Source organism: Pantherophis guttatus, chromosome 2, assembly GCF_059756535.1.
Source record: "Pantherophis guttatus breed Tessera chromosome 2, ASM5975653v1, whole genome shotgun sequence".
Lineage (NCBI taxonomy): Eukaryota > Metazoa > Chordata > Lepidosauria > Squamata > Colubridae > Pantherophis > Pantherophis guttatus.
In genome coordinates this window covers 262,675,725-262,689,214 of record NC_142064.1, presented here as the reverse complement: position 1 = coordinate 262,689,214, position 13,490 = coordinate 262,675,725, and the positions used below count along the sequence as shown (strand labels likewise).

Sequence of the window (13,490 nt, the reverse complement as noted above, 5' to 3'; positions counted from 1 at the left end):
ACTGATTTTCCAGTTTTCCAGTGGTATAAATGAATTTGTTCCATGATTTCTTAAAAGCGTCTGGGCTGTTGACAGTAGGAGAAAAAAAAAATACTAGAGGCCAGTTTGGTCTACTGATTAAGACACTCGACTAGCAACGTAGAGATTGTGAGTTCTGATCTCAATTTAGCAATGAAAGCCGACTGGGTGATGTTGGATCAGTCATTCGGTTAACCCAATTCACCTTCACAGGGTGGTTATTGTGGGGAAAATAGAAGGAAAGAGTATTAGATACAGTTGCTATGTTGAGTTATTTATAAAAATAATAAAAGCAGGATTAAATTGGGTCAGGGATTCAGATTGGAAGAGAAAGGAGATGGAAAGGATCTCTAGGGATAATGGTAGCTCAGGTCTGTCACAAGCACCTTTTTTGGAGTTCTCTGATCTTAAGATGATCCTGCACGGCTTCCTTCATGTAATCCCTGGATACTGCCTAAGTAGCTTCTAACTGAGGGGCCCCATTAAATTCAAATTTCACACAGACCGGATCCAGGCAGTCCTCAACTTAAGACCACAATTAAGTGCCAAATTTATGTTGCTAAGCGAGACAGTTGATAAATGAGTTTGCCCCATTTCACAACCTTTCTTGCCACAGTTGTTAAGTGAATCGTTGCAGTTGTTAGTAACCGTGTCAGTAGTAACACGGTTGCTAAGCAAATCTGGCTTCCCCACTGACTTTGCTTATCAGGTCACAAAAAGTGATCACATGACCCTGGGACACTGCAACCATCATAAATATAAATCAATTGCCAAGCATTTGAATTTTGATCACGTGACCTTGGGGATGCTGCAATGGTCATAAGTGTGAAAAACAGTCATAAGCCACTTTTTTCACTGCTATTGTAAGTTCAAACAGTCATGAAATGAACTGTTGTAAGTCGGGGAATACCTGTGCAGCAACTTTTGTGCTGCCTTCCTTTAATGCAAGGTGAAACAGCCGGTAAAATGGCTGCAGAAAAGACATTCTGTGCTTGGGTACCAATTCCCCTAAACTCAGAGAACATCAAGAAATGTCTGAATTTTTCTTTCCGTCTGTGTCTTCAAGTCATTGTGAAGTCCAAATGACGGCCTGGCCTGGCCTGTACCCTGCAGTTTTCTTTGCAAGATTTTGGAAGAGGTTTGCCATTGCCTGCTTCCTAGGACTGAGAGGGTATGATTGGCTCAAGGCCACTATGCTTAAGACAGGACTAGAACTCCCGGTCTCCTGATTTCTGGCCCAGTATCTTTAACATACTGCTGCTCTACTCCAGATTTGCTAACCGGCACTCCCAAGATCCATGCTCTGCTTCCCCACCTGCTGCCATATTTGTTGCTCCTGATTCTGTTGAAATGTGCCTACCCTGCCAGCTGGGCCATATTGTGGTTGGCTTTGTGTGTGGAAATAAAAGCAGCTTTAGCGGACTAAACTAGACTGTGCTTAAATGCCCCTTTGTGTCACGCTCCTGGGCTATAGGAGGCTGGTTTTCCACTTAATCAGGCTAAAGCAGTGTTTCTTAATCTTGGGAACTTTAAGAGGTGTGGGACTTCAACTGCCATGCTGGCTGGGGAATCCTGGGATTTGAAGTCCACACCCCTTAAAGTTGCCAAAGTTGAGAAACACTGGGCTAGAGTGCACCAAATGCCTCTTTGCATCATGTTCCTGGATGTATAGGGCTGGGGAAAAAAAACCCTGAAATCTGCCTTTCAGACTCCTCCTCCCACCTTTTTTTCCCCATCACAAAGCCAGCCCAACCCCTGCCTAGGATTTTTTGCAAAGGGATAATGCTGAGAGAGCACTGGAGTTTCCCTCAGCTTCTCCTACACATGATTCCCTGAGACAACCTCAGCTCTTTCCCACTGGGCAAAACCACTTCCTGTGTGCGCCTTCCATTCTCCATTGCACTCTCTTTTACAGCACCATTTGGAGAATAGCAAGCGCCCCCAGTTTTGCGATGCCTTGGAAGGCCTCAGAATCTTTCCAAAGATTCTTTCCACATGGGAACGGGGTGTACTTCTTGGAGAGTGGCTGGTGCAATTTGGAGAAGGCTGTGAGCAGCATCTGAAAGAGGGTCTGACACAACCGGCAGCTGCCTCCTGGAAGGCTGGACCTGCCTGGTTAAGAGTGGGAGAACATGGTGAAGGTCAGTTGGGCATGGCAGCACTTGTGGAGCATGAGGTGGCTGGGGGTTTGTGCTGTGGCATTCGGGTGCTTGACTGGATTCCTCAGTAGTGGTGCTGACTCCACTAGTACTGAAGTAGAGGCCTGGGCAGCAGGTTCAGACTGTTCAAGGGCCAGGCCTCTGAAGTGTTCCTGCCACCACCACCGAGAACTGCCGCTGAGCAGGTTACCCAAAAGGGCAGAGATGAAGAGGTCATAAATGCAGTCATAAATGTTTCCATTTTCCAGTGCATATAAAAGTTACAGTATACTGTAGGTCTATTCAATGTGCAATAGCATTGTGTGTAAAAAAAACAACAATGTAACATACCTTCATTAAAAAATACTTTATTGGTAATGGGCAAATACTCTTAGAAGAATAGCACCAATCCCGTCAGCTAAACAATGCCGGCTGGAACCAGTTACCTCCTGAGGTCTGGACCATCCCCACCCTATTGGCCTTCCGAAAAGTGGTGAAGACCTGGCTTTTCCCGCAGGCCTGGGGCCGTTGATCTCGCTTTGCGATCTGATGAGATCTGGCCATGAATGGTGTGAATGGGTTTTAATGTCTTTAATGTTTTTAATTTTTAAGTGTTTTTATAGTGATTTTTTGAGTGTATTGTGAGCCGCCCTGGGTCTTCGGAGAGGGGCAGCATATAAATTGAATGAATGAATGAATGAATGAATGAATGAATGAATGAATGAATGAACGAATGAATGGATGAATTTGCTCAACTAAGCACATTAACATGAGCTATGCCTGTAAGTGCTTCCATTCTGAGAAAGCAAGAAGCCAAAGGAGGGATCCAAAGTACTAGAATTAAGCATGGAAGATTGTGGATGGAGTGGCCCACCAAATGGGTCCTTATAACATCAGGTGAGGCTAAAATGGGATTGGGTACTTTCTGGCACCTGACCAACTTTATCTAGATAAGCAAGGTCTGAAATGGTTAGAAATGGGATAGTAAACCACCAGGAATTCCAATGCAAGTGTCCCAGTGAACAGAATTTATAAAGTGTTTCATTCTGAGGAATTGTGCCAATTCTCATGAAAGGTTTCATACAGACAGCGACTAAAGATGATGTAAATTGTGGAAAGAACTATTTTATTTGCAACCAAACAACTTCTCCACATGGGGCTGCCCTTGAAAACCGGAGGCTTCAGCTGGTGCAGAATGCAGCCGCGCAGGTAGTGATGGGAGTGTCCCGATGCTGCCATGTCACATCTCTCCTGCATGACCTGCATTGGCTACCGGTTGCCCTCCGGGTGAGGTTCAAAGTGTTGGTGATTACCTATAAAGCCCTACATGGCTTAGGCCCGGGGCATTTGGCGGATCATCTGTGGCCAGCAACAGCTCCCCATCGCCCGGTGCGCTCACACAGAGAGGGCCTACTTGGGGTCCCGTCGGCCAAGCAGTGCTGGCTGACGGCCCCTAGAGAGTGAGCCTTCTCTGTAGGCGCACCTACCCTCTGGAATCAGCTCCCCTTGGAGCTTCAGGTGGCCCCTGACCTTCGCTCTTTCTGCCGTGACCTTAAAACATGGTGGTTTCGCCAGGCTGGCCTGGACTGAATGGGGTTTTAATGGGAATTTTAGTTTCTTTTATTGTTTGGATTTTAATCTGGACTTGTTGCTGCTTATTGTTGTGAGCCGCCCTGAGTCCTTGTGGAGAAAGGGCGGCATATAAGTCCGATAAAATAAATAAAAGAAAAGAAATAAACTGACATAGGTGAGAAACCGTACAGATACTCTTTCCTTTCAAAAATAGCCACATTTACTCTGTAAATCTTGGTGTCCAACCTGGCAGTCCTAGACTCACAATTTCTGCCCAAAGAACAGGTAGAAGTTGTGGCTAGGAGGATCTTTGTACAGCTTCATGTTGTGCACCAATTGTTCCTGCTCATGGTCACACATGCCCTTACTTCCTGATTGGACTACTGTAATGGATTTTTACCTCACGGTAAGATGGGCAGCCAATACATTTTATAAATAAATGAGGCTGCCCTTGAAGAGTAGCCAAAATTTCTGTTGAGACAAAAGATGACATTGTGGGCAGTCACATGTACCCCTCAAATAACACACATTATATCTCTACATTGATAGCTGAATGGGTTGCCAGTTTGCTTCCGAGTCCCATTCAAGGCTCTCACTTTGACCTTTAAAGCTCTTCATCGCATTGGGGCCAGGTTATTTCAAGGGACCCCTTGTTTCTGTTTACGTCTGCCAGCTTCATAAAGTCCAGCAGAAGTAGAAGACTGAGTGTCCTATTTTTTAAAAAGTTATATCTGGCAGGACCTAAAAGACAGTTCATCTCTGAGATGGTTCCTGGACTGGGGATCCCCAAGAATTGGTGAAATAGTGAGGTACCTGCATTACTTATAATTTATGAATTATTTAGTGTTTGTAGCCATCTTTGTCAAGCACATGAGTAGGCGGCAAAAAATAAAATATGTTAAAACCAGGTATAAGAAGATCACAAATGTGTGTTTGTATAAAAACAATAATCTGATTTTTGAAGAGCTTTGGATGTTAAAAGTGATGCATGTTTCTAAACTATAAACTCAAAAGTTAAAGAAGGAAAGTATAATTCCTGCATAAAATATATAGAAATTGCTACTTTTGAGAACTGCCCATAGTTAACACTGCCTTGGAGAGTCTCGAGTGACCGCTTAAGTAACATTTTATCTAAGACCCTAAGTCTCTTGTGTTCAAGTCTTCCCTCCTTTGCACAAACCCAAATCCACCCTGCTTCCAATCCCTCTTCCCGATTTCAATACCGCTCTATGCTTCCAACCTGCCTCCCATTGAGGATCTGTACACTGCACAAGTCAAAAAGAGGGCTGTGAAAATATCTACAGACCCCTCACATCCTGGACATAAATTGTTTCAACTTCTACCCTCAAAAAGACGCTAGAGGGCACTGCACACAAAAACAACTAGACAGTTTTTTCCCCAAATGCCATCACTGCTTAACAACTAATTCCCACACTCAAATAATTTACTAAGACTGTATTACTATCATTCTTTTCTTCCTTACTAGTATCTAACTCTTCCCACTTATTACTATAACCGTGTTGCTTGTATCTTTCAATTTATATTGTTTTTCTTTGTTTCCTAGTACGATTTGATAGCTTATTAGTAACCTTGACTATCACTAAGTGTTGTATCTTTTTATTCTTGATGAATGTATTTTATTTTCCTTATGTACATTGAGAGCATATAACATCAAAGAAAATTCCTTGTGTGTCCAATCACACTTGGCCAATAAAGAATTCTATTCTATTCTATTCTATTCTATTCTATTCTATTCTATTCTATTCTATTCTATTCTATTCTATTCTATTCTATTCCATTCCATTCCATTCCATTCCATTCCATTCCATTCCATTCTTCTGAGGAAGGGAGCCGCAGTCACCAAACTCTTTGCTTTTTCAAGAAATGTGTTAATTGCAAAAGACGCCTTCCGATGCTTAGCCCCCATCCTCAGCAGCCGGACACAGTCCCTATTTTCCCAACAGCCTCCCCGAGTTCCCTGCAAGGAACCAGGACCTAGGCAACTGCAACCGCTTGGTTTGGAGGGGCGACGCCGAGATAATCAGGGTCCTTTGCATGCGGGGCCCCTCCGGCCACCGCTTTTGCCACGTGCCTTTAAAGCCACAGCTCTCCTCCCCCCCCCACTCCCCCACCAAGAACAGCCGGCTGGCCGGCAATGAAAGATCAGTATCTATCCCGTATCTATCTAAGCCCGTATCTATCGTTTGCGTTGCGCGGGAAATTGTGGCGGGAACGATTGGCGGTTGCTCTCCTCAGGCGCCGAAGCCCCGAGTCAACCGAGCCCCGCTGGCCCTGCTGCCCGCGGAGATGGCGAGCTGGGTGAGGGAGTGCGGGGCCGAGAGCTGCTCCCAGGCGGTGGCCCTGGCCGAAGGCTTCCTGCTCAGCCAAGCCCAGAGGGAAGGGCCGCCAAAGGGGCAGCAGGTGAGGAGATCTTTCAACGCCTCCAATGAACCGATGGTAGCAATGGCAGATTGAAGGCTGTCAGTCTTGACCCGGTCAGGATCAGGTGCAGAATTAGCCTGCTGACTGCCAGTATTTGGGGAACTAATTTCTTCTCGGAATCTTTTTGTTCCTTGAAAAACTTGTTTCCTCTTGGAGATAATTCTGAGAGAAAAGAGAATTCAACCCTCTTTCAACCACCCACGCTCCTGAGGGATAGAAGAGGGTCCTGAATTTGAGGAAGTGGCCTCAATTTCTTCTCCAACATCTCTTTATCTTTCCTCTAGTGAAGGAATTAATTGGGGCACTTTTTCCAGTTCAGCTGATGATATTCAAACGATTAATTCTCAATCACTCCTATATTTCTGACGTTATTACCTAAAATGTTAAGTTGTAACCTCTAGGGTTTTCCAGTCACTTCACAGAATATTGTTTTCTAGAATTAATGAAACGATAGCGTCTCCCTTAACAGTTCTTTATTACAGGAGTAGTTGTGATTTTCATAGCAGTTGCGTTAGTTATTGCAACAGGGCTCCTTATGTCCAATATCTATCTACAATGACCAGCATTTATCCAGAAATAGCAGCTACATAGAGAGCAGAGTCCCCAAGTTCTTTTACTTTGAATTAGGTTGGGGAAATACAGGTACAGAGGCAAAAAGTAAGGCAAGCAAACTAATATGGTTCTGGTTCTCTGAAACTGGATCATAAACCAGATTCTTCTGTCAGGTGCAGGAACTGTTCATGGGGGAGATCTCCACAGAGGTCCTGGAAAGAGGAGATCCATCCAGCCCTTCTGAGGAGCTGCTTTTCAGCGGGATCCAATTTGAGCCTCTTTGCCAGGTAGGTGCAGATTTCTTCTGAGAATAGTGAAGTACAAACTCCATCCGTTCATGGAGCTTTTACCATCAAATGCTGAATCTGTGTCCATTTGAACCCAGTTCTCCCACCCCCCACCCCCCCATGTCCTGCTGAATCACACTCAGCGTTCAAGATTGTTCTTGAGTTGCAAACAAGAGAAAATTTCTAGGCTTCATTGTATTAGACAATTAGAAAATTAGACATTATTAGAAAATTTGTTTGGTGGAAAGAGTTTAATACTTAATATTTTTCAGAAGAGTGCTGAAAACTAGTTAGAAATGAATCCCATGAATTCAAACAATAGGATTTTCTTTCAGGTGTTTTTGCTTTAATTTTTTCTTTCATGTTTTACTTGTTACTAGATTTTGACTTCATCGCCCTTGTCTCTCTTTGTTCCATTGGATCTTTAGATTGCGCTCCTTCTTTTAGGGCTCTTCTTTCCACTATTTTTTCAACTTTATCTTTCTCTATCTTTTTGCTTTGTCTTTCCTATTGATCCCAAATCATCTTCTAGTGGTCCACAAAATTGTTAATTAAATAGTTTTGCTTTTTCAATGGAGTCAAGTCTATGTCTTTGTTCTTGCCATGTCACCAAAATTCCTTCCGCTTTTAACCATCTAAAATTCACTCCTTTGAATATTAGGAACTTGGTTAGAAACTGATATTCTCTCCTCAATTCTCTAACTCTTCTAGGTATTTATCTTAATACCGCAATTTCATCTTTGTGTTTCTGTGCTATATTTCTTGCAGCTTGTAATATCTGTTTCACTGCCTTCTTCGTAAATCTTACATGTACTTCTCTTGATAGTTTGTTCCTCATTGCATATCTTGTGTATACTCTGAAGGCTTCATCAATCTCGTTTAAGATTTTTTTCTTGGATTGTCCCAAAATTTCTGATAGTATCTCAGCAATCATCTCAGGTAAATTTTCTCCTTTTTCTTCCTCTATATTTTGGAGTCTTAAGTAAAACTCAGAACGTTCCATCTCCAACAGGGTAATTGACTTTTCAGTTGGTGCCAATTTTTCTTCTAATTTCTCAACTTTCTTTTCTGTCATTTCCGCTTTTTCTTCTACTTTCTGGATTCTCTCTTCATTTTTCCCATTTTAATTTCATTTCTTTTATTTCCTATTTTAAGTCATCATGAAGCGATTGTATAAAATTTCTTAATTCCATCATCTCCAAAGTTTTCTGTGTTTCTGTCGATGAGGGACTTGCTGTTGGGTGTGGATGAGATATAAATTTCTTCATATTTATAATCCAGGTACCTAATCCTCCCCAATGGTTGGATTGGTAAAAAAAAAAGAATAATAATAATAAAAATGAAAGATAAGATAAAAAAATTAAAAAACAAAAATTCCAAACAACCACCTCCCTCAAAAATCAAATTTCCAAATATCCCAACACAGAGGGGAAAAAAAGAGAGAGAGAAAATTCAATTGCCAAAAGTAAAAGATAAAAATACAAATCCAAACAACCAAAAAGGATAAATTTTCTTCTTCTTTTTTGAATTTTTTTTTATTTTAAAACAAAAACAAAACATAAAACCATCATCATTCCAAACAATTACAGACAGTAAGTTGAACGGTTCATATTTTCTTGTGCATAAATCCATTTCTAGAATACCAATTTATAACGGAAATTTATATCTTTTATAGAAAAAAAACCATCAGATTTTTTTTCTTTACATGAACAAGATATTTTTTCTTTACATGAGTATATTTCATACTTCAATTCCATGATTTGTTATCTATCCATTGATAAAACAAATCCCATATCAAATAATATTGTTTATCTTCCTGTTCTCTAATTTTAAATGTCAATTTACTCATTTCAGCACATTCCATAATTTTCTTAATAATCTCATCATCAGTAGGTAGCTTCTCTCCTTTCCAATTTTTAGCAAATACGATTCTAATCGCTGTTAAAACGTTCACAATTAAATATTGCAATTCTCTATTATATGTTTCTGGTAAAATCCCCAATAAAAATATCTCTGGTTTAAAGTCAATATGTTTCTTTGTCATTTTTTCCAACGACATGTGTATCTTAGTCCAATATCTTTTAGCTTCTACACATGTCCACCACATATGGTAATATGATCCTGGAGTCTGATGACACTTCCAACATTTCTCCTATTTATTCTTGAACATTCTGGTTATCCTTATCAGGGGTAGCTGCCACCTGTAAAACATCTTATACAAATTCTCCTTATATGCTGTAGACATTGTCATTTTATAATTCTGCGACCACAATTTTTGCCATTTCTCTAAATCAATACCATGACCAAAGTTTTTCCCCCATGCTATCATTGACTCTTTAACTTGCTCTTCTTCCAATTTTACCTCTAACAAGTATCTATATAATTTTTTAATCACATAGTCATCAGAACCCATTAAAATCTTATCTAAATTAGTCAGGACATTATAAAAACCTTCTTGTTTAGAATCTTCTTCATATCTAGAACGTATTTGCCAGTAAGAAAACCAATCCATCTTGAAACCTTGTTCTTCTAATTCTTGCTTTGTTTTAAGTTCACCCCTTTCATCCATTAATTCACTATATCTAATAATTTGTTCCCTTCTGAATACTGCTGAATATGAAAATGCTTCAATTGTAGATACCCAGACTGGAATTTTCAAATAATGTTGTTTTTTAATCATCTCCCAATTCAATAACAGAGCTTCATGTATGTAGTGTCTTCTAAAATACCCCTGTATTTTTGTTCCTTTATACCATAAAAAAGCATGCCACCCCATCAACAAATCATGTCCTTCTAGATTCAATAATCTAATATTTTTTAAAGTTATCCATTCTTTAATCCACATCAGGCTTGTTACTTGATAATAAAGTTCCCAATTAGGTAAACCAAAGCCTCCCCGCGTTCTAGCATCTTGTAGTAACTTTAATTTTATTCTTGCCTTCTTTCCCTGTCAAATATATTTTAACACCATTTTATTCAAATCTTCAAAAAAGTCTTTCCCCAATCTAATTGGAATTGTCTGGAACAAATATAAAATTCTAGGCAAAATATTCATCTTGATAGTTGATATCCTACCAATCAAGGAAAGCTGCAAATTTTCCCATTTTGCCAAGTCTGCCCCCATCTGTTGCTTAAGTTTATTATAGTTATTTTCTTTAAGTGAACTACACCTTGCTGTCAAATATATCCCCAAATATTTGACCTTATTTGTAACTTGCATCTTGGACATCTCCCTCAGTTCATCTTTTTGCTTTGTCAACATATTTTTAGTCAAAATCTTCATTTTATCTTTATTAATTTTCAAACCAGCTACTTTCCCGAACTCTCCAATATTCTCTATCAGTGTATTTATTGATGTTAATAGTTCTTCAATAATAAAGACCAGGTCATCAGCAAATGCTTGCAATTTGTATTCTTCTTTTTGAATTTTCATTCCTTTTATATCTTTTTCTTCTCTAATATTTCTATTTAAGACTTCTAATGTCAATATAAACAACAGTGGGGACAGTGGGCATCCTTGTCTGGTACCTTTTTCTATCTCCATAGAATCAGTCAATTCTCTGTTTATCATTACTTTTGCCGTTTGTTTGTGGTATATAGTTTCTATTGCCTGAATAAATTTTCTGCCAAAGCCCATCTGTTCCATTTCAAGCAGCATAAATCGCCAATTCACATTATCCAAAGCTTTTTGCGCATCTAAGGAAAAATTTTCTTCTGACTCTTGTAGTCTTAATCCGATTTCTTGTCAATCTAGTTTTGTTTTTGTTTTTTTAAAAAAGGCATTTAAAAAAAGGCCCTAAAAAAATAAGTAAAAATAAAAGACACAAAACACAAAATAGAGTTCCTTTCATCCACCAGCAAAAATCTAAACACGGAACTTCAAAGCAATCATTAGTCAATGAATAATAATAATAATAATAAAAGATTAAAACCCAAAAGGAAAGTTCAAAATCCAGTCTTCTCTCTGTTTTCTTTATCAGTCTACCGAAATGTCAAGATCAACTGTAGTCAGTTTCTTCCAAGTCAAAATCTTTTCCCTTCTGCCACTAGTTGGCACTGCAGACTAGCTTTCAAGAACACAGCAAACTTTTTAAAGCAATCTTAAGTTTCGTTTTATCTTTTAAGAACACAATAGGCTTTTTTTTTTAAAGTTTCATCTTCAAAGTTTCGTTTTCTCAGTTTCCATCATTCTGCCATTTCTATAGAAATGGGATTCAATCATTAATTCATTTAGTCCCAATTTCTTATTTTGAAGAAATAACTTTTCTGAATCACAAAGAAAAATATAAGAAAGAAAAAAAAAGAGGCTGCAGAGGAGGGATACCTCAGGGGACTTCACTCACCCTTGCCAACCCAGACACCTCCCCACTGATGGAGAGCTGGTCGAGAAAGCCACACCATGGGGGGGGGATACTGCTCTTTTGGCGGTCTCCTGATCCGGACCTTTCAGCAGAGACAATGAACTACAATTTTGCTGGTTGTTAGGCAAGGACTGACCCAACCCTCAAGCAATTCCAACATAACATCCTAGCCAATACATAATTTTGGGAGTAATTCACACTATAAAAATCACAGTTGGACAAAAGGCCTAGAACAGAGGTGAAATGTTCCCGGTTCGGACTGGATCGCCCAATCCAGTAGTGATGGCGGCGGGTGGTTCGGAACTTTTTTTTTTTTTTTGCTTTAAAAAAAAAAAGCCTCTGATGAGGCAACTCAGCTGGGATCGTCAGAGCCTTTTAAAAGCATTTTAAAAAATGCTTTTAAAAGTAAAAAAAAAAAGTTGGCCACGCCCACCCAGTCACATTAACCCCCATCAAACCACACTCACAGAACCGGTAGTAACAAATTTTACATTTCACCACTGGCCTAGAACTGTATAGTTGATGGAGCACAATTTAAGCAAATGAACAAAAATCCTTGCAGTATCACTGCCATGTATTCCAATATTTATCACTTTTATAGAGCTTTATTTTTTGTTATTTTTTTTATTATAGTTCAAGAAAAACAAAAAACAAATGTATAATAGTTTTTCTATCACGGTATAACATCACCAAAATATCCATTTATATATACACCAATAATCAGAAAGTAAAAATAGAAACTATTTACAGATTCCTATATACAAATTTACCTTTCCAATACTTATTGATTACCATAATTATACCATCATCTATACTTATAATCCAACATTATCCTTTGTCTCTCTCCCATCGTTTCTGTATCCAATCATACCACATGTTCCAGCTACTATAAAAATCTGAGTCTCTTTTACCCTTGATCAGTTTTGTAAGTCTGTTGGACTCCGCACATTCCATGATTTTATAAATTATTTTTGAGTCCGTTGGTAAGTCTTCATTCTTCCATTCTTGTGCGAATGCCAGCAAAAATCTAAACATGGAACTTCAAAGCAATCATTAGTCAGTGAATAATAATAATAATAAAAGATTAAAACCCAAAAGGAAAGTTCAAAATCCAGTCTTCTCTCTGTTTTCTTTATCAGTCTACCGAAATGTCAAGATCAACTATAGTCAGAGTTTCTTCCAAGTCAAAATCTTTTCCCTTCTGCCACTAGTTGGCACTGCAGACTAGCTTTCAAGAACACAGCAAACTTTTTAAAGCAATCTTAAGTTTCGTTTTATCTTTTAAGAACACAATAGGCTTTTTTTTTTAAAGTTTCATCTTCAAAGTTTCGTTTTCTCAGTTTCCATCATTCTGCCATTTCTATAGAAATGGGATTCAATCATTAATTCATTTAGTCCCAATTTCTTATTTTGAAGAAATAACTTTTCTGAATCACAAAGAAAAATATAAGAAAGAAAAAAAAAGAGGCTGCAGAGGAGGGATACCTCAGGGGACTTCACTCACCCTTGCCAACCCAGACACCTCCCCACTGATGGAGAGCTGGTTGAGAAAGCCATACCATGGGGAGGGGGGAATACTGCTGTTCTGGCGGTCTCCTGATCCGGACCTTTCAGCAGAGACAATGAACTACAATTTTTCTGGTTGTTAGGCAAGGACTGATCCAACCCTCAAGCAATTCCAACATAATATCCTAGCCAATACATAATTTTGGGAGTAATTCACACTATGAAAATCACAGTTGGACAAAAGGCCTAGAACAGAGGTGAAATGTTCCCGGTTCGGACTGGATCGCCCAATCCAGTAGTGATGGCGGCGGGTGGTTCGGAACTTTTTTTTTTTTTTTGCTTTTAAAAGAAAAAAAGCCTCTGATGAGGCAACTCAGCTGGGATCGTCAGAGCCTTTTAAAAGCATTTTAAAAAATGCTTTTAAAAGTAAAAAAAAAAAGTTGGCCACACCCACCCAGTCACATTAACCCCCATCAAACCACACTCACAGAACCGGTAGTAACAAATTTTACATTTCACCACTGGCCTAGAACTGTATAGTTGATGGAGCATGTCACGAGTGTTTCCAGGATTGCTGTGGCCATCTGCCTACTCACAAACAGTATGGTTTTAAT

General features: G+C 39.4%; 1 protein-coding gene across 1 annotated transcript; it reads left to right on the top strand.

The window, feature by feature from the left end:
* The first annotated feature begins 5,456 nt into the window (after window positions 1-5,456).
* Window positions 5,457-12,681, top strand: LOC132710806 (uncharacterized). Its single transcript, XM_087884124.1, has 2 exons — window positions 5,457-6,149; window positions 6,896-12,681. Exons 1-2 carry the CDS (start codon window positions 5,784-5,786, stop codon window positions 7,028-7,030), a joined length of 501 nt encoding a protein of 166 aa, XP_087740250.1. The 5' UTR covers window positions 5,457-5,783; the 3' UTR covers window positions 7,031-12,681.
* Window positions 12,682-13,490: the final 809 nt, after the last annotated feature.

Bases quoted from the DNA above. Each gene is read 5' to 3' on its own strand.
- LOC132710806 (XM_087884124.1), top strand. From the start codon at position 5,784: ATGCGGGGCCCCTCCGGCCACCGCTTTTGCCACGTGCCTTTAAAGCCA. The intron at 6,150-6,895 runs GTGAGGAGATCT...TTCTTCTGTCAG, and splicing joins GGCCGCCAAAGGGGCAGCAG to GTGCAGGAACTGTTCATGGG.